The sequence below is a fragment of the Danio rerio genome, chromosome 15 (genome assembly GCF_052040795.2).
Source record: "Danio rerio strain M-AB ecotype USA chromosome 15, GRCz13ab, whole genome shotgun sequence".
NCBI classification, from domain to species: Eukaryota; Metazoa; Chordata; class Actinopteri; order Cypriniformes; family Danionidae; genus Danio; species Danio rerio.
This window is the reverse complement of record NC_141035.1, coordinates 35,165,794-35,186,003: the sequence shown is the minus strand read 5'-3', so window position 1 is coordinate 35,186,003 and position 20,210 is coordinate 35,165,794. Positions and strand designations below refer to the sequence as shown.

General features: G+C 34.1%; 1 protein-coding gene across 4 annotated transcripts in view; it reads right to left on the bottom strand.

Annotated features, from left to right (window-relative positions):
- The window catches only part of trim3a (tripartite motif containing 3a), a 56,478-nt gene that overhangs the window by 3,174 nt on the left and 33,094 nt on the right, over window positions 1-20,210 (bottom strand). For 3 of the 4 annotated variants that reach the window (XM_087284380.1, XM_087284379.1, XM_087284381.1), the window contains exons 4-14: window positions 18,801-18,952; window positions 17,002-17,182; window positions 15,137-15,484; window positions 13,544-13,934; window positions 11,022-11,125; window positions 10,777-10,944; window positions 8,795-8,963; window positions 8,646-8,705; window positions 4,355-4,425; window positions 4,057-4,197; window positions 1,160-2,144 (exon numbers count right to left, since the gene is read on the bottom strand). In XM_087284380.1, the coding sequence (XP_087140506.1) occupies window positions 1,992-2,144; window positions 4,057-4,197; window positions 4,355-4,425; window positions 8,646-8,705; window positions 8,795-8,963; window positions 10,777-10,944; window positions 11,022-11,125; window positions 13,544-13,934; window positions 15,137-15,484; window positions 17,002-17,182; window positions 18,801-18,952 (1,938 nt within the window). In that variant the 3' untranslated portion in view covers window positions 1,160-1,991. Of the gene's footprint in view, window positions 1-1,159; window positions 2,145-4,056; window positions 4,198-4,354; window positions 4,426-8,143; window positions 8,706-8,794; window positions 8,964-10,776; window positions 10,945-11,021; window positions 11,126-13,543; window positions 13,935-15,136; window positions 15,485-17,001; window positions 17,183-18,800; window positions 18,953-20,210 lie in introns of those variants that run through there. The other variant, XR_015509629.1, reaches the window with a different exon arrangement.

Below are 20,210 nucleotides of genomic sequence, written 5' to 3'. Positions count from 1 at the left end.
ATAACTAGGAACATCACATTCATTTCGGCATAATGATCAAGTACTTTGTCGTCTTTGCTTTGATATTGATCTAGAAAATAGCAACCTTTCATGTTCCATTGGTCTTAGTCCACAATGTAACGAAAGAACAGTCAAACTTTAATCAGGAAAATCATCAAAACCTTTGTGAAACTTTTAAGATGCTAATGGTCTAATCGGATTCAATGATTTATGTTAAGCTAAGCTAAAAGTGCTCCAGATTGGCTGAATGCATTAAAAAATAGTAAAACTCAACTGTTCAACTCTAGATGACTTGTAAAATGAGCCTATATTCAAAAAAAAAAAAAAGAAAGTGAGATGTTCTCTTAAAATGCAGCAGTGACTATGTAACTTAATTTCATTTGTATTCTTATGTTTACCAGCTTGGTATAACAAATCATTTCCTTCCATGTTCATGTGCATATATTCAAATAACATCACAACACATTTGCTTTTCCAACTCGTGAAGGCATCGAACTGCAGATAAACAAAACACTTCAACTTAGAAAAATAACTCGTACATTATACCGTCGTGTACAAAATTTAAAGTGTCACTCTTCTGTGGTTACATTGTGTACAAAAGCCTACAGAAAATGAAAAGTTGATATTTTCTAGATCAGTGTTTCCCAACCCTGTTCCTGAAGACACACCAACAGTACACTTTTATTTAACCTCTTCCTAGTCAAACACACCTGAATCAACTCATCAGAACACTAGAAGAAACATCCAAAATATGTGCTGTTGGTGAGCCTCCAGCAACAGGGCTGGGAAACACTGTTCTAACTCAATGTGACTAGGAACTTTACTTTAATTTTGGCATAATAATCAAGTACTTTGTCGTCTTTGCTTTGATATTGATCAAGAAAATAGCAACTTTTCAGTTTCCATAGGTCTTAGTACACAATGTAACGAAAGAACAGTCAAGCTTTAATCAGGAAAATCATCAAAACCTTTTCGAAACTTTTGAGATGCTAATGGTCTAATCGGATTCAATGGTTTATGCTAAGCTAAGCTAAAAGTGCTCCAGATTGGCTGAATGGATTCAAAAAATTGTAAAACTTAACTGTTCAACTCTAGGTGACTTGTAAAATGAGCCTATATCTAAAATAAAAAGTAAAGTGATCCTTTAAAATGCAGCAAAGACTGTGTAACTTCATTTTATTTGTATTCATATTTTCACCAACTTGATATAACAAATCTTTCCTTTGATGTTCATGTGCATATATTAAAAACAAAAACAAAAATCACAACACATTTGCTTTTCCACCTCGTGATGGCATCGAACTGCAGATAAACAAAACACTTCAACTTAGAAAAATAACTGGTACATTATACCGTCGTGTACAAAATAAATAAACTTGCTTTTTAACCTTTTCAGCGTGAATAAAAAGCATGCGATATTTGAATTGTGCTGTTATGGCCAGCGATATGTAGGCATAGCTGTTCAAATCAGAGGCACGATGAACCTACAAGCAGATCTACTGAAGCACATTGACAGCTGGGTTTAGTTTAATATCGAGTTTAGCGCACTAAGAAATACAGCAAACCTCCAAAACCATATCGGCAAATCGATGGCGATCAAATTTACAGCGTATAATACAAATGCGTACACGTGTACAGCTAGTCAACGCACAAAAGGCCAGTTTAAAGTCAGATTTCTCTGTCCTCAGGGCATTCTTGAGCTGCTGCATCATGATTTGCCCCGAAAATAACTTATTTGTTCTCTGTGATTCTTAATAAATTGAACAGAGCTTAAATAGCTGCCCGCGACTCGCTTGGGTTCAATATACATTCATTTATATTGAGTTTGAAATGAGCGTTAATGCAGTTTGATAGAACACAGATGCGACGTTCATGAAGCCCTGGGTTTGTTCACGTTGGCGTATATGCGCAGAGACTGTATGTGCAAAAAGGAAAAGGTGAAATGCTAAAGAAGACTGGTGGAGTTTAGTGTGTTTATTTTTGTGAGTGTGTTACTGTAGGTATCGGTAGACTTTGAAGCAGTGGTTTCCAGAATCCGCCACAGCCACGTGACCGTCTGATGTCAGAGCCAATCCCTGCGGACCATACAGAGGATCCGCCGTCGTGTTGATGTATGACAGGAACGAGCCAGAGCTGTCAAACACCTAAAACAAAAGGGGGAAAAAATTTTGAATATATTTTTTAATAGGATAGTAATGATAAAATAGTATTGCATGGATTCATGTATTGAAGCACAGTGGTGTGCTAAAATGTAAAAAGGTCATCGTGACAGATTTTTTTCCTTAGAATTTTTTCATACAAACTACTGTCAATAAATAACATAAATGCAAAGATACAGATAATAATGCAAATGAAACAAATTTAGAATTGTGAGATGTAAACACAATTCCAAAAAATAGATGATAACTTTATTTTTATTTTTCTTCTCCGTAGCAGAAATGGGCTTTCATATAAGAAAAATGTAAAAAATGTTTGAAAAACGGTTTAATTTTTTTGTTTGATGCTGAAAATAAATAAATTAAATAATTATATATATATATATATATATATATATATATATATATATACACACACACACACATATACATATATATACATATATATAGTTTACCTTTAAAAACAATTTTAAAATAATGTTACTAGATAAAATAATAAAATTCAACTTGACTAAGTAACAGCAAAAATAGAAAAGAGCTAAAAATGAGATATAAAAAATAGAAAATATTTAATATATAATATCTACATCATAATAATATCAATTTTAATAAGATCCATATCAATAATTTTATAATAACTAAATATAATAATATTATAATAACTATAAATATATTATAAAATACAATAACAAATATAATAGGGCAAAGTAGCTAAATGTACTAAATGTAAAATGTCTCAGAAATGTTTCTTGTATTTTATTAAATCTTTAAGAAATATTTCCGTAATAAGACTAATTATTGAGCTGCACATTGTTGATCTCTTGTTCCACCACATCCCAAAGGTGCTCTATTGGATTGAGTTCTGCTGACTGTGGAGGCCATTTGAGTACAGTGAACTCATTGTCATGTTCAAGAAACCAGTGTGAGATGATTCACGTTTTATGACATTGTGCGTCATCCTGCTGGAAGTAGCCATCAGAAGATGAGTATACTGTGGTCATAAAGGGATGGACATGGTCAGCAACAATACTCCGGTAGGCTGTGGCATTGACACGATGCTCAGAGGGTATTAATGGTCCCAAAGTGTGTCAAGAATATATCCCCCACACCATTACACCACCACCACCACCAGCCTGAACCGTTGATACAATGCAGGATTGACAGGAGTAGCACCTAATGGGTCTTCTGCTGCTGTAACCCATCTGCCTCAAGGTTGGACGTGTTGTGCGTTCAGAGTTGCTCTTCTGCAGACCTCGGTTGTAGAGAGTGGTTATTTGAGTTACTGTTGCCTTTCTATCAGCTTGAACCAGTCTGGCCATTCTCTGACCTCTGGCATCAACAAGGCATTTGCGCCCACAGAACTGCCGCTCACTGGATATTCTCTTTTTTAGACCATTCTCTTTAAACCCTAGAGATGGTTGTGCGTGAAAATTCCAGCAGATCAGCAGTTTCTAAAATACTTAGACCAGCCCGTCTTGCACCGACAACCATGCTACGCTCAAATACACTTAAATCCCCTTTCTTCCCCATTCTGATGCTCAGTTTGAACCGCAGTAGATCGTCTTGACCATGTCTGCATGACTAAATGCACTGAGTTACCATGTGATTGGCTGATTAGAAATTTGAGTTAACGAGCAGTTGGACAGGTGTACCTAATAAAGTGGCCGGTGAGTGTATATTACAAATGCAATGGAATAAAAATGTAAACAAATATTTAGCATTAAATAGACCTAAAGTAACACTAAAACCTTATCCTAACCCTAAACCGAACCCTCACAGGGAACCTGCGGCAAATGATTAGAGTATAAAACACACTACGCCAATGTTCAAGTTTTTGTCATAAACAAAATAACAGAAAAATGAGCTCAAACTAAAACTGTTATAAATCATATTAAATCACCTGTATCCTGCTGTTCCCCCAGTCTGCCACAATAATATTCCCATTTCCGTCCACAGCCACACCGGTGGGAGCGTTGAACTGACCGTTCCCTTCGCCATGAGAGCCAAACTTAAAGAGAAACTCTCCATCGGCATTGTACACCTGCAGAAATAAATTCAAATATTTTCACAAACAATCCACAATAAATCCAGAGGGGGACAAAAAAGATGATGTGGCAGAAGTAATAAAAGCAGGCAGCAGATCTGGCTAATGTCAGATAATAGTATGTTATGTCATGTGGAAAAAGAGCTCGCCGTACCTTCACAGAATGATTGTGGAAATCTGTCACTACTATTTCATTCTTGTTGTTTATGGCCACAAAATGGGGACCTTAAAGCCATACAAGGAGAGAGAAAGGCAGACATTCAGAACATGTTATGTTTCTAAGGAAGTCTCAAAATAACTCGACCCATGAAGATTTTTCACAGAAGGTGAAAGTAAAAAAACATTAACTTGTAATTATTAGCACACTTCACCAGATGATTGGTTACAAAAAGAATTAAAAAATAGTGCATTTTTGCAATTTTGCATTACAACTTATCTAAAATGTTATGTGGAAATATGCAAATTAGGTAGCATTTCATTGAATATGCACATTTGTATTTTTAGATACAAAAATCTGAACATTAGATGAAGTCAGGTTCAAAATTCATGTTTGTTTTTTGACATAACAGAGTAAAGGGTTCTTGTTTTTTACAGAGGGGATTATGGGTATCTCATTTTTAGTACTCCACAATTCAGAAAATACTGCAAACAGCCTAAAAAAAAAGTCAAATAAAATTTATATAATCAGGCTAATTGTGTATGAAACAATCCTTCTGTAAACACCTTCAGAATGCAGATATTAATAAAACTGATGTTTGGTTCTCGTTCTAAGAAAATGGCCTATAAAATCTAGACACAAATGAATAAAGTGCAAAGTCGGATGCACTGAAATGAAAATTCTGAGCTGAAACCTTACCAAGAACTAAAATCATAACTGCTCTGTAGTAGCCTAATTAATAATTATTTAATGAAATAATAATATAAAGTAATTTTGTAAGAAGTTTTAAAGGGCACCTAGTTAACCACTTTTTTAAGATTTAATATTAATATTAAGTTTCTTCTGAGTGTGCCAGTTTAGCTACTCATATTTTTTATTATAATGTGTTAAAAAGTGTCATTTTGGGGGCGTGTACACAGGTCATTGTTTTAGGGGTGTGTTGTTTCACATAAAAACTTTCGACTTCCCGCCCAACTTAACAAGGGGGCGGAGCCAAGAGCTCCCTCACTTTGTGTTTGGCAACAACAGACAGGCGGACAGTGAGAAGCAACATGAGTGAGAGGACCAGCATTCAGCTGTACATATACGACTCGGACACAGACCAAGCAGAGACTACTGTTGAGGAATAAATATACCTAATGTGCCAGGATGTGTCAGAGTAGTAGTTACAAAATCATTTGTGTCTTTGTATAGTTTTACAGCCGATATGTAACGATGCATGTGTCATCCGTATAGGGATGCATTGATTAACTGGTTTTACTATTAACCACTCTTTAATTCATCGGTTAATTAATCATAAAGACTTCTCAACACCTTGTTTCTGCAAGGAAACAAAACTGCGGCAACTAAAAGTTATGCCAACTGTGTGCTACTTTAAAGTTCCGAGCTTATACACCAAGACTAATAATCACGCACACTGGATTAACTTTGACTATGGCTATAACTGTTATTTCCAATGGAGGCAAGTTTGTTATTTCCAATGGAGGGATGCACACGCGAGGCAACGCGCTCACACTTTCCAGTTGAGATGACAGGGAGCTACTGTGACTGCAGGAAATGCAAACGGCTGAAGTTTAAGGAAGACGCAATGAAAAGTACACAGGTTTGCAAAACCACCTTAAGTTTCAAACAATGGTGCCGATGAGAGCGATCATGTGGTGAATGTTGATCCACCAGCCGAGGTCAATCGAGTGTTTTCGGAGAGAGTGCTGAAAGACTCGATAAATCGGCTGTTTTTAATGGTGTAACATGAAATTAGCTCATTTTATGAATATTAATAATCAACAATAACGGTTTATTCTTAATTATTAATATTCCGGCTTAAGCTTCAGTCAGTTTGGTCAAACAAACATAAGATTGTAAATGATAATGCTCGCGCGACCGAGCGGATTCCCAGATTATGAATATTAATTATCAACAATAACGAATTATTATTAATAATTAATATTCCGGATCAATTTATTGTTAATTTGACCAAACGAACACAAGCAGAGCCGCCGCTCTTCCGAGCGGACACGGTAATCTATTCATTTAGAAAAAGGGAATTTAATTGCTACTTCTTGTGAAGTAGATTAATCATTCAAAAGTTTTAAACAACTTATAATAGCTAGGCAGGGGAATCTGTATTTCAGTGACATTTTCTCGTGAGGCAAACAATACAATTCATTTGATTATAAATGGAATTTATTGACTAGTCAGTCGTAACGAACAAACAAACGCACAAACATACATTAAACACAAAACAAAGGTAAACCACGTGGAGATATCGGGTCTAAAGAGCGTGTAACAACAAAGAGAAATAGTAAAGCGAGGAAATGGAGATTTCAGGTAAAAGAGTGACAAAACTTTCAGTTACACACGCACCATTACGGACCACCAAGGTTATAAAAAAACACCTTTTTGATAAAAGGGGCACAGCTTAATAGCATAACTAAAATCACCTGGTTTTTCATGTCTGGAGGTCTCTTTTATGCGTCTCTCTTCCGTCGTGATGAAAACTACTCTTGATGTCCTTTGATGCGTGGAGTTTGTAATGCAGTTCGGACGAACACGATCGCAAACTTTAAACTGAATTTACTTTGCCGGTAAATAAAGAAACGTGGCGGGAAAGTCCATGCGGCGTAGGAAAGCCGCATGGCCCGAAGGCCACCGACAATGATGTTCTTCTTAGGACGTTCTCTTTCTGCCCAGATGTTTGGGGGGAAGTGTGCTTATACCTGCGGGTCACGTGACAACCCGTACAGCATTCTGACCAATGATTTCAGGGGAAAGTTTGCGCGCGAACCTTCCTTTGTCTAGGGGCTGCTCGTATGCAAATTTGAGTGTCCGCCTAAAGCATGCGGACAGGCATCTAATACAGGGCTTTAAAGAATAAAGCCATGCGATTTATGGTCTTGCACTATGCATCATGTGTTGTAAAATGTCAGCAGAAACCCATCTGTACCAAACATGGGGGGGTTGAAAGTACATCAACATAATTTTTCATATCCTTACAATATTTATGCTTTACAAAGGCCTAAATGGAACATGCATACAGGTTATAAGAGAGGTTACACAGGTAAGAAAAGTCAGAAATGAGATACAAAGTTTACAAAACATAACACATTGGTTTTGTGCTGGTTCTGGATTTGATGAGTTCATTTTCATGAGTTCAATGTCTTTGAAGTTTTTCCTGCTTATCTCTCCAGCCCCCCTGAACAACTTAAGCTGTCACGAAAATCCAGACTTCTTGGAGCCTTCTGTGGACTGTACGCTACAATGGCCCGAATCTCTATACGTTGCATTTACGACGTGTTCAGCGCAAATGGCTGCTAAATGTAAAATCTCTGTTGCTCATTCGCAGGAAGACGATGAAGACTTTTGTGTTGAGCCCAATGAGCCTTACATCTAAAAATAGAGCAAGAGTGTTTCCTTGGTGACATCAATTTCACTCACACGCTGATAATGGCAGACGTGAAACAACAAACTGAGAATATGGTAATGCACGCCTATCAATCAATATTGGTGGGCGGGGGGACCGCACTCCTATGTCATGTTGCTGTCGGTCTCAAAACCGCTCCAATTAAAAAAAAAGGACTGGGTGTGTTTATATCAACCCAATGTGATGGTCTATGCACTATACCTACACACATCTGTCCAAACAACTTGAAAAGTACATTTTCCACCACAGGTGGTCTTTAAATTTAGATGTTTAAATTAAGCAAAGATGACAGAGTTCCTTGATTATCATGCCAAAATGAAAGAAGAGTTACTAGTCTTATTGAATTAGAACAGTGTTTCCCCAACCCTGTTCCTGCTAATAAAATTTGCAATGCTACAAATATTTTAAGCGATCTGAAGGGAAAACAAGGTTTACAGAAGCTGGAAATATATTTCCTTTGATCCATATATAAACACACATGTAAACTATCTATAAAATTACTGTTTAGTAAGACATGTTATACTCTCCTTGTTTATATTAACATGTGTGTAGATATCCAACTAAAATAAACCTGATTCATACATTTAAACTAGAGTTTTTTTTTCAAAAACATCCTGCCGCTATCAGCGCGCAATAAATCTTGGGACCTTCGAGGCCACGAAAGGATCTACCGGTTTTGTCCTTAGTTACTTGGGAATTGAAAGACTCATTTGGAGGCTGCGTTTGAAGGAGCCTTTAAATTCTTTTTAAATAGACCGCCTTCGTCACGACATAATACTTGGCATGCATACTGATTTTAGCGTACTATATAGTATGGAAGTATGCGATTTCGTGTTTTTGCAGTAGTGTATAGAGTGAACTACTCACTGAAGGCTGGGCCAGATTTGCTCTGTTTGGGCTCTGTTGGTGTATTTGGAGCACTTTTGTCTGGAGAAAAACAGAAAGTGGCACTGAAGCAAAAGGTGATCTGGCTCTGAGTTAAATGCTGAAGAAAATGTGAAAAAAAGAGGCATCACCTGCAAACTGCCTTTCTGATGTTCCTTTGGCACCGAATTTGGTGACGAGCTTTCCGTTGGACTGGAAGATGAAGACGCAGCAGGCCTTGTTGTCTGCAGTGATAATGTGGCCATTTTTGTCAACCGCCACTCCTTTAGGACCCATCAGACGACCTGCTCCAATTTTATTCTGACAGAGAGAAACACATTTGAGCAGCAGAAATCATAATGTCAATGTGAAAGATATTTATAAAAAAGCATCTATCAGCAAAAGCTCTAAGGCTTAAAAATACTCTTTAATTGCCTGTTCTAACTAACGGTTGACCATATTTTGACTGTTTTAAATAATGACTGTTAAAGTCATTTACAGAATGACTCTTTTAAATAATGGGTTACACACAGCGTTGTTGGTTTACAGGTGAATTAAACAAACATAATCCCGTTGCACTACTACACTTGATTTTGGTTATATTGGAATAAAAAAATAAGAAAACATGTTAAATAAGAAACTGAAATATTTTATTGCATACTTCAAAAAAGCTGATTTATTGTTCAAAAATTGTTTTATTTTAAATAAATTGGTCTTAAACTACATACTTTCAGATTTTTATAGTATATGTATTCATTCCGGTACTTTTACCATAAACCGATACATCTACTGTTCCATTTGGTATTTGCTATTTTAGAAATTACAGGATTCGTTAAAAACAAATGCATTGAGTGTGTTACCTAGCGACATTACGAGTTAAGAAATGCAATCCAATTTTTTTTTCTTGGTGGAGCAGTTAAAATGTTAATATTAATATCTCAAATTTTAATTACTTTAAAATTAAAATATGAGATTTTTATTATTTTTTTTATTTCTTTTGACTTTCCTAATTATATTTTACTGTCAAATGCTCCATCAACTTTTTTATAATCCATTTATTTATTATTAATTTACATTATCATTATAAACAGTGATACTAGTAATGATAATACTTTAAATATTTATTTCACATTCATAATAATTAAACGAGAATTTTTAAACTAATTTTACTCTTTAATTAATTTTTTTTCTCTTTCAATAATGTTTCTTTCTCCTTCAATAATGTCAATGATTTTAAATATAAACAGTATTTAAATCGTATTTCATTTCCCTGCTCGATATATACAGCATTCCTCTCTTTATTATGTTAACGTTTTATGTCAATTAATGTAGCTCACTTATCAATCGTTTATGGTCTAGAAAAGTCTAAAATATATATATAAGCCATATTTTTAATGCACTGAAAGTGTTAAATAATTAAAAGCAGATTCTTAAAATTTTGATTATAGATATATTTTTCATGTTTTTAAAAAAAAAAAATATTTTTTTTAACAAGGTGCCATTTATTAAATAAAGAAAATAGTAAATTGTTTGAAATTGTTAATTGATTGCAATTTTAAATAACTGCTTTTTATTGTATGTAGTTTTAAATTAAATTATTACTCCAGTCATTAATGCTTTTATTACTTTTACAATTAATATTAATATTAATAACAATAATAAAAATAAAATAATAATAATAATGATGATAATAATAATAATAATAATAATGATAAAAATAATAATAATTAAGATTAGAGTGATTTGTGAAGAATCATGTGACTTTGAAGACTGAAGCAATGAAGCTCATCATTAAAATCACTAGAATAAATTATCAAATTAAATTATACTTAAACTACTTTTAAACAGTTATTTTATAGATATGTACTGCATTTTTTTTTTTTTGATCCACTTTCTTTTCTACAATCCTTTCTTTGAATTAATTTTATAATTGTATATATATTTTTTTAATACATTCTTTATATATATATATATATATATATATATATATATATATATATATACACACACACACACACACACACACACACACACACACACACACACACACACACACACACACACACACACACACACACACACACACATTTTATTTTATACACACAATACAGTATTTAAAAATACTAGAGCTCACCTTGAATTTGCCATCTGGAGAGAAGATGCTGAGCCACCGGTTGTCATAATCGGCCACAATAATGTCTCCATTCATGTCCACTGCCACTCCAGTGGGACGCTGCAGCTGACCAGGAGAACGACCTCTGACCCCAAACTTTAGCTTAAACTGACCGTCATTGGAGAAAACCTGACACACATCAACAGATATGAGTGACTCAGAGCATGAGCGCACACTCACTCATGTGTTAATGTGTTGAGCATCACCTGAATGCACTGGTTGTTACTGTCTGCCACCACGATTCTGCCACTGCTGGTGGTGGAGATGCCCTGCAGATTAGAGAATTCACCACGCTCTCGTCCACGAGTCCCTTAAACATCACAACATCAACATCAAATAAGTAAATAAATATGAATAAATAAATAAATATGAAAAGGGAAAAATTATAAACACAAAGTAATAATTTGCATAATTTGTTTACCTTGCATTAAATTTATTTATTTATTTAATTAGTTTATACAAAATATATACTAATTCAAGGTCAAATTTTTTTGAATAATTTCACTGACTAATTAAAAGAATGGTAAATTAATAGATAATATTTCTTTATTTTGTATGTTTATGTGTACATTTAGATGTAGATTTTAATTTTAGATTTTTTATAATAAATAATAATAAAGTTCAAATGTTAAATTATATAAAATATAAAGAATAAATATAATAATTAATATAAGAAATGTTTTACAGTAAATGAATTTGTTAAATAAAAAGATTACATCTATTTTATTTTATAAATAATTTTTATAAAGTGGGCGACGCAGTGGCGCAGTAGGTAAGGCTGTTGCCTCAAAGCAAGAAGGTCGCTGGTTTGAGCCTCGGCTGGTTCAGTTGGCGTTTCTGTGTGGAGTTTGCATGTTCTCCCTGCATTCGCGGGGGGTTTCCTCCGGGTCCTCCGGTTTCCCCCACAGTCCAAAGACATGCAGTGCAGGAGAATTGGGTAAGCTAAATTGTCGTTAGTGTATGAGTGTGAATGAGTGTGTATGGATGTTTCCCAGAAATGGGTTGCAGCTGAAAGGGCATCCTGTGCGTAAAAACATATGCTGGGTAAGTTGGCAGTTCATTCCGCTATGGTGACCCCGGATTAATAAAGGGACTAAGCCGAAAGGAAAATGAATGAGTGAATGATTTTTATAAATATTTTGAAAAATTCTAAAAAATATATACATGAAATAAAGAATCGGACCAAAATCTACTTTATTGTAAACCTTCAAGATTAAGAAAATCTATATTTCAAATTGCAAACATTTATTTAAAAAAATTATTTTTAAAGTTGAATATTTATATATATTTAAAAAGGAATTGCAGGGGTGTAAAAAGGAATTCCTGGAGGGCCGATGCCCAGCACAGTTTAGTTCCAACCCTGCTTCAGCACACTGAAGTTGCGGTCACACTAAACTTTTCTCCCCATTAACTTCCATTCATACGCATGCGAATGCGTCAAGACGCCTTTCTACTGCACATGACAAACGACAAGCAACAGACCAGAAGTGATTCATTTCCAATGAACAGAAGCTGCGTGGAGCTCTGATCGTTTTTGTATGCAGACAATTCATATTGGATTTGAGTAGCGAAGTTTTTAAAATATTTGAACTACTGCGACTAGATCGTATGTGACCGGCCGGCTGGATGCGATGTATTCCAGGAATGTCCAAGCGTGCAAGATGAGAAATAGTACTTTTTTTCAGTCCATATTAAAAAAAAAAATTCTTTTCATAAATGAGTATTAAAAATAGGTAACACTTTACAATAAGGTTTATTAGTTAATGCATTTACTAACATGAACTAATCATGAACAACACGTGTACAGCATTTATTAATCATAATTGAACATTTACTAATGCATTATTAACATCCAAGTCCATGCTTGTTAACATTAGTTAATGCACCATGAGTTAACATGAACTAACAATGAACTACTGTATTTTCATTAGCTAACGTTAACTAACATGAACAAATACAGTAGTAAACAGTAGTAGTTACAGTTGTTGTTTGTTCATGTTACTAAATGGATTAAATAACATTAACTAATGAACCTTATTGTAAAGTGTGACCTAAAAGTATAATTTTTAATGTCGTCTCTACATTCCCTCCAAAATTATTAGCGGTCTATGAGTTTCTAGTATTTATTCGTTCAATCATAGTGAACGCACAGAGAATAATGGCTCTTGCTTTTGCCCTTCTTTATTTCAGAGACTGCCAGAATCCAGCTTCTCTCCCATGGTGCACAACAAAACTGAAAGTTCTGTGCGACTGCCACAAAGGGGGTGTATTTCGACACTTGTGTCCGAATGTCGTGTGCAGTGTAAAGGCAGCCTCAGACCGGAAATGTAAGCTCGTGCGACAAGTTTCAAAATTAAGGCTTAGTGAACTCTGACCTGCGAAATTGCATCAAGTGACTGGATGAGACCAATCGAAGATCAAAACAAGACCTCCCTGGACAGAAATTTACATTTTGGACCAATCACTTGCTTTTTTAAATGTCTAATCATCTTGTTTAATTCCGCCTCTTTTCGCAGCGTCGTATGACAGAATTTCACATGCACAAACTCTAGTGTGACTGAGTTTGTGTGACAAACAAGCCTCAAGAGCTCAATTAGTTTGATCAGGTGTGTTTAACTTGCGTTGGAAGTAAATTGTTCCGAGCTGCAGCCCTCCAGGAACTGAGTTTGTCACCTGTGACTTAAAGGGTGTCATAAGGCTACAATATCATCTGCCTGTCAGGACTGACCGACTCTGAAGATGAGCTCATCCTCGATGGGGTTCTCCTTCTTCTTGGTGGTGCTGTACATGCTGGAGGGTCTGCGGACCGCCTTCTGTCGCACATGTCCTCCAGCTCCTCCTCCTCCTCCAGGAGACTTGACTCTCCTCTTGACATCATCGGGTGACTGCGGGGCGTCGCAGGCTTTGACGGCTCTCAGACGGAAGGGGCTTCCTCTGACGTGTCTTCCGTAGAGCAGGACGGAGAAGGAGAACTCACCCTCGCTGCGCAGTGTGTAGCCGATCTCATATGTGCCGTTCTTATTGTCTGTGACGTCTGTTTCAGTGACGCCTCCGTCTGCACCGCTGATCTGAGCTCGCAGAGCTGCGTTTCCAGTCTTCACCAACTCACCATCTTTATCCTGAACAACAGAGATGGAGACTTGTGGCACAAAGCTAAATCTAGCAGCAGGATGACCCATTCTCAAGGGGAAAATTATTTCAAATATGATTTTCATAGATTAAACCAATATCGTGTTAGAAAATATTATAGTTTTAACTTAAATATTATTCAATGTCAAAAATTTTAATACTTAATGCTGACCTTTTGTCATTTTTTACGAAACAAATTAAGCATAAACAAAAATAAACAAATAAAATAAAAAAAATTAAAAATGATGTAAATTTATTTCACAATTATTATTTTATAATTTAGATTTTGCACTAATAAAAAGCTATTATTTTTAATTTTTTTTTAAATCATTTTACTAGTTATAACATTGTAACAATCTTGTTATACCTGCAAAAAATTGTCTAAAGAAAATGTAATATATAATTTAATTAAAAATCTATTTTATACTGTATATTTGCTTTAAAATTCTATTTTAATAAACAACTTAGCATTAAAATATGTTTCTTTATAATTCCTGCAAAATTACAATAAAATTAAAAAAATTTCTGACTGTAATGTTCTTAATTATCAGTAATACGACAACTTCTGGAAATTCTAGAATGTTCATAGAGTTGAGATCTGAAAGCTCTAGAATGTTTTAAGTTTTGAGTCCAGTTCTGAAAGCTCAAGGATTTATTTAGATTTTAGTTGTAAATCAAGTTTTGAAAGCTCTGGAATTTTTTTTTTTTCGGTTGTAAGTCAATTTCTGAAAGCTTTAGAATGTTCTTAGCTTTCAGTAGCAAGTTGAGTTCTGGAAATTCTAGAATGTTTTTAGCTTCCAGGTGTAAGTCAAGTTCTGAAAGCTCTAGAACTTTTTTTTTTTTAGTTGCAAGTCGACTTCTGAAACTAGAACTTTTGTATTTTCAGTTGTAAGTTTTGTTCTGAAATCTCTAGAACGTTCTAAGCTTTCAGTTGTAAGTAGAGTTCTGAAAGTTCTAGGATTTTCTTAGCTTTCATATGTACTGTAAGCTGAATTCTGAAAGTGTGGAATTGTCTTATTTTACATTTGTAAGACGAGTTCTGAAAGCTCTAGAATGTTCTGGGATTTAGTTGTGAGTCGAGTTCTGAAAGCTCTAGAATATTCTTAGTTTTCATTTGTAAGTCGAGTTCTGAAAGTTCTAGAATGTTCTTAGTTTTCATTTGTTAGTATAGTTCTGAAAGTTCTGAACTGACCTTGGTGGTGACAGTAACAGTGGTGTTCTGTCCTACAACAGCGTGTCGGAGTCCCTCTCCAGTAGCCACACTGGTGTGACCCACTGAACTGGTGGTGAGCAGGACGCCTAGGTTCTGTATAGAGCGTCGCAAGCCCTCGGTCTCCACCTGACAGTCCAGGTGTCCGTTCTCATGCGGCTGCTCAGGGAAAGCATGCCGGGCCAGAGCCCCCATCCGCTCGCCCATCTGTTTCTGCACTAGCAGTACTTCAGTGGGACTACCGTGGTTCAGCGCCTGCTCCGTGAAGCTGCAGCTGCTTTGGATGTTCTCCTTTCCCTGCATCAGAGCAGCCAGCTGACCCTGAAGAACCTGCAAAAACACTTTTTTTAAACAATCTGTATATAGTAACAGCAATTGTTGTTGTTCACAATGAGGTAATTTATTGTTTAATTTTTTGTGGTTTCTTTTTCTTTCAAAAATGTCTACAAGATTCATGATTTGTGCTGTTTGAATAATAAATTAAAATTACAAATTTTTTAAAACAATTTAAATAAAGCTAAAAACACATTTTTATATACAAATCTGTAAATAGTAGATTTTTTATATTATTTTCATCATTATTATTATTACAGAATATTACATGAAAAAATTTAATGATTCAAATCTGTAAACAGATGATTTATTTATTATTATTGTTTTATTATTAATATTATTTTATTTTAATCAAAATATAAAAACTGCTTTAATAAATGTCTTTTTTTTAAATCTTTAAATAGTTAAATATTTAAATAAATGACAGTAAAATATTTAATTAATTAATCTTCATTAGTAGTAGTAATAGTAATAGTAGTAGTGCAGAATATTACATTAAAAAATAAATATTATTTAAAAATCTGTAAATAGTAAAATAAAAGACAGTAAAATATTTAATTAATAATCTTTATTATTATTATTATTATTATTAGTAGTAGTAGTAGTAGTAGTAGTAGTAGTAGTAGTAGTAGTAGTAGTAGTAGTAGTAGTAGTAGTAGTAGTAGTGGTAGTGGTAGTGGTAGTGGTAGTAGTTGTACTAGTATTAAGTAGTAAATAGGATATTGCTTGCAAAAATTATAACAGTGCATTGGATGGAAGGTCCTCCAAAGGTGGCTCAGTGGATTTAGAGACTTAAACAGGTCTATGTAATGGAAAAAATGACTAAATGTCTAAAATGAAGACATATTTCATTTAAAGATATTTTTTTAAAGAGGTGGAAAAGTATTACAACATATTTATAGATGTACATTTAGAGGTTAATTAACATATCACTGAATCTGAGGTAACTGCAATGTAACAGAATGTAACTTTATGTACAAATGTATTCCATGAAAAGTATTTATGATGGCAGTGCTTTTTATTTATTTATTTTGTATAATTTTTCTTATTTTATTTTTATAATTGTTATACTATATTTATTATTATTTTCTCATCTGTAAGGGGTAAAATTGTAGGGCAAGTAGTTGTTCTGAAAAAAAAACATAAATTATTGAAAAATCTTAAATAAAAGTTATTTTTTATCTGTAAATAGTTGACTATTTATTTTAATGAATATTACATGAAAAATCCAAATAAAATGTCAATTTAAAAATAAAATTGATTTTTTTGTTTATTTCTTCAATTATTATATTTTGAAGTCACTATCAGGCAATTTATCGTACTGTAATTAAATTTTTTCCTTCAGAGGGTTATATTTGTTTCCTTGTTTGCTCTTAAAACTACATTAAAAAGTAGAAAATCAATGTTCCTGCTAAATAAACATTGTTACAGTTCATAAAGATAATGAGGGAATAATATTTACCATTTACTATTTTAAAAATGTATTATCTGTCTAGCAGCGGCAGGTTTCTAACCTTCTGCTTGGTGCTGCAGATGTTCTCCAGGTCAGTGATGAGGGTGGTCTTGCGCTGGTGCAGGGCTTTCTCCAGCTCCTCAAAGGTGTTGCTGATCTCTGTCACGGCCTCATTCTTGCGGTCTGTAAGCTGTTTGGAGATCTCATTCACCAGCTCGATGGCTGCCGTCAGCTGAGGAAGCCTGTAACACACAACCACAACAAACTCTCTGATTGATGATCTCTAAAAATCTCCATAAAGATGAAACTATTTTATTGTAGTTTATACATGCCATAATATGAATCGAAAGCACAAATTAACAAAAACACCCTTGAATCATAAACTAGAAGAAACTGTTAATTAACAGATATTAGTCACAGTGAACTTAAGACAAGACACTCCAGGTGAATATGGTAAAAAAAAAAAAACTAAGCTAATAGTTGTCCAAACTTTTTTAGCTGATTGGTTACAAAAGGAACACTCCACTTTTTTGGGGAAACATTTGCTCATTTAACAACTGCCCCATTTTAGAGTCCAATCAGATGATCTCTGTGTCTGGTGAGAGTACTTTTAGCTTAGCTTAGCATAAATCACTGAATTGAAATAGACTATTAGCATCTCGTTCAAAAAGGTTCAGATAATTTTCCTATTTAAAGCTTGACTCTTCAGTAGTTCAGTAATGTACAATGATATTACACAGATCTGATACCGAGTTGCTTAGCTGGGGACTAGTTACTTAATATTATTATGCCTGCTGCAACCATGGTACGGGGGCAACATTTCTGTATTATTATGTCAGAATGAGAGTTTAGATCCTGGCCATACAGTATGTGTGTAACTACAGAAGATTAAAACTTTAAATAGGAATTTTAAAAATATATATATTTTTAGCAAGATGCTAATGGTCTAATCTGATTCAATGATCTATGCTAAGATAAGCTAAAAATGCTCCTGCCAGACTTGAAGATCGGCTGAATAGATTTAATAGAAACAAAACTGTTTTTGACAAAACATGGAGTGTCCCTTTAGGAATTGCAGACATCATTTTGTATAAATCAATCCCTATTTGTGTGTGTGTGTGAGGGCTGATGAAGTGGAGATTTAAGTCTCATTCATTCATTCATTTTCTTATTATAGCTTAGTCCCTTTATTAATCTTGGGTCGTCACAGCGGAATGAACTGCCAACTTATCCAGCATATGTTTTACACAGCGGATTCCCTTCCAGCTGCAACCCATCTCTGGGAAACATCCTTACACACTTATTCACACTTATACACTACGGACAATTTAGCCCACCCAATTCACCTGTACTGCATGTCTTTGGGCTGTGGGGGAAACTGGAGCACCCGGAGGAAACCCACGCGAACGCAGGAAGAACATGCAAACTCTACATAGAAACGGCAACTGACCCAGCCGAGGCTTGAACCAGCGACCTTCTTGCCATGAGGCAACAGCACTACTTACTGCGCCACAGCGTTGCCAGATTTAAGACTCAGTATAGTAAAAAAATACTCATGTTCAAAAAGTGGTCTGGAAAAAAATCCCTGTAAATGAAATCTATAGACAAAAATGAAAAGTTTGACAAAAAAAGAGAGACAAAAGAAACAGAAAGTGTATTTTGGATGTTTGGTTTACATAAGAACAAAAAATACTTGATGAAAAACCAAAAAAGCCTTAATCTCAAAAATTAATAAGTGCATGAAAAAAGTTTTTGCCTGCAGTCCAACTGACTGGATGTCTAAGGAAAGAGTTAAGAATGAGCTGTAGCTCCTGGGCTCAGATTATCAGTGAGCTCGGTATTATTTTTGGCAGTGTGAACCTGTTTCGAATAGCATCCAGCTGGTTCTTCAGCGCCGCTTTGTGTTGCTCCAGAACATCCCGCAGTGGGACGGTCACATGTTCTCTGTGCTCCCCCTCAGTGCACTCCAAACACATGGCTGTTTCACAAGACTCGCAGTAAAACTCCATAACCTGCAGAGGGCGACAAAAACTTACTGAAAATAATGGACACATAAATAATTTTTATATTGAATCATTCCAAGTAAATAAACAGACAAATAAATAGATAGATTAACAAAGAAATGATTGCCTAAATAAATAAATAAATAAATTATAAAACATATAAAACATAAGCTTTTTCTGGTCACACACAGAAACACATGCTGTCAAATGTTTAAATCGCATGCAAAATAAAAGTCTTTTTTCCATAATATATGTGTGTACAATTCTTATTAATTATGTACATATAAATACAAACCTTTACAATGTGTGCATCTATATGTATACATTGCTCAGCATAATTGAGTAGACCCCATTTTAAAATTGAATACTTTTATCCACTTCTTAGTGAATATTCGCAATGTATTTTGGTGCATTTAAACAAAACAGATTTATTAAACAGATATATTTATTAAAATAGTATTTTAGTCACAGAACATCTTTAGAAATGGAAAAATAATACAATTAAATTCATGCAAAATGTTACAAAAAAAATTTACAAATTACAACATTTGAACAAAATAGTAAATATTTTTAGTTTCTCTTGATTTTTGCTAATTTAAAAAAAAAATTGTATTTAATATTTTCCCCTAACATATAAATTTGGGCTACTAATTTTTGAACCATTATTGTAAGTTATGTTGTTAGATTAGCTTCAGTACTGACTAAACTAATGTATATGCACAAATATAATATTGCAAAAAATTCTATAAAAATTTTTTTTAATTTAAATGAGAGATTTGAAGGGGGTGTACGCATATATGCTGAGAACTGTACTGTACCGTATATAATAAATTTGTATGTAAATCCAGTCTATATTTAGAAAATATTTATGTACATTCATTTATTTACATTCTTATCTAACATATGATCTATTATTATATTTAATTTTCTTAAATATATTCTTGCATGTATTTGCATTTATTTATACACATAATAAATATACACAGGGTACACACATATTATGTAAACAAAACTGTAATTTTGGATGCAATTAATCACAATGAATCATTTGTGATTAAGCACTACAATTATTAAGCACTATTATATATTTTTTATTGCACAAAAATAAATGATACTTAATGATAATGGTACTTGAGTTTAAAACTAAAAAGTAAATCTAAATTATAAGGCAATGCTTTATGTTTTATTAAAATAGAATTACTAAAATAAGAACTCGCTTGTGCTACAAATTAGCTTGCTTCTGTTACATAAAACTACAAATTATAAC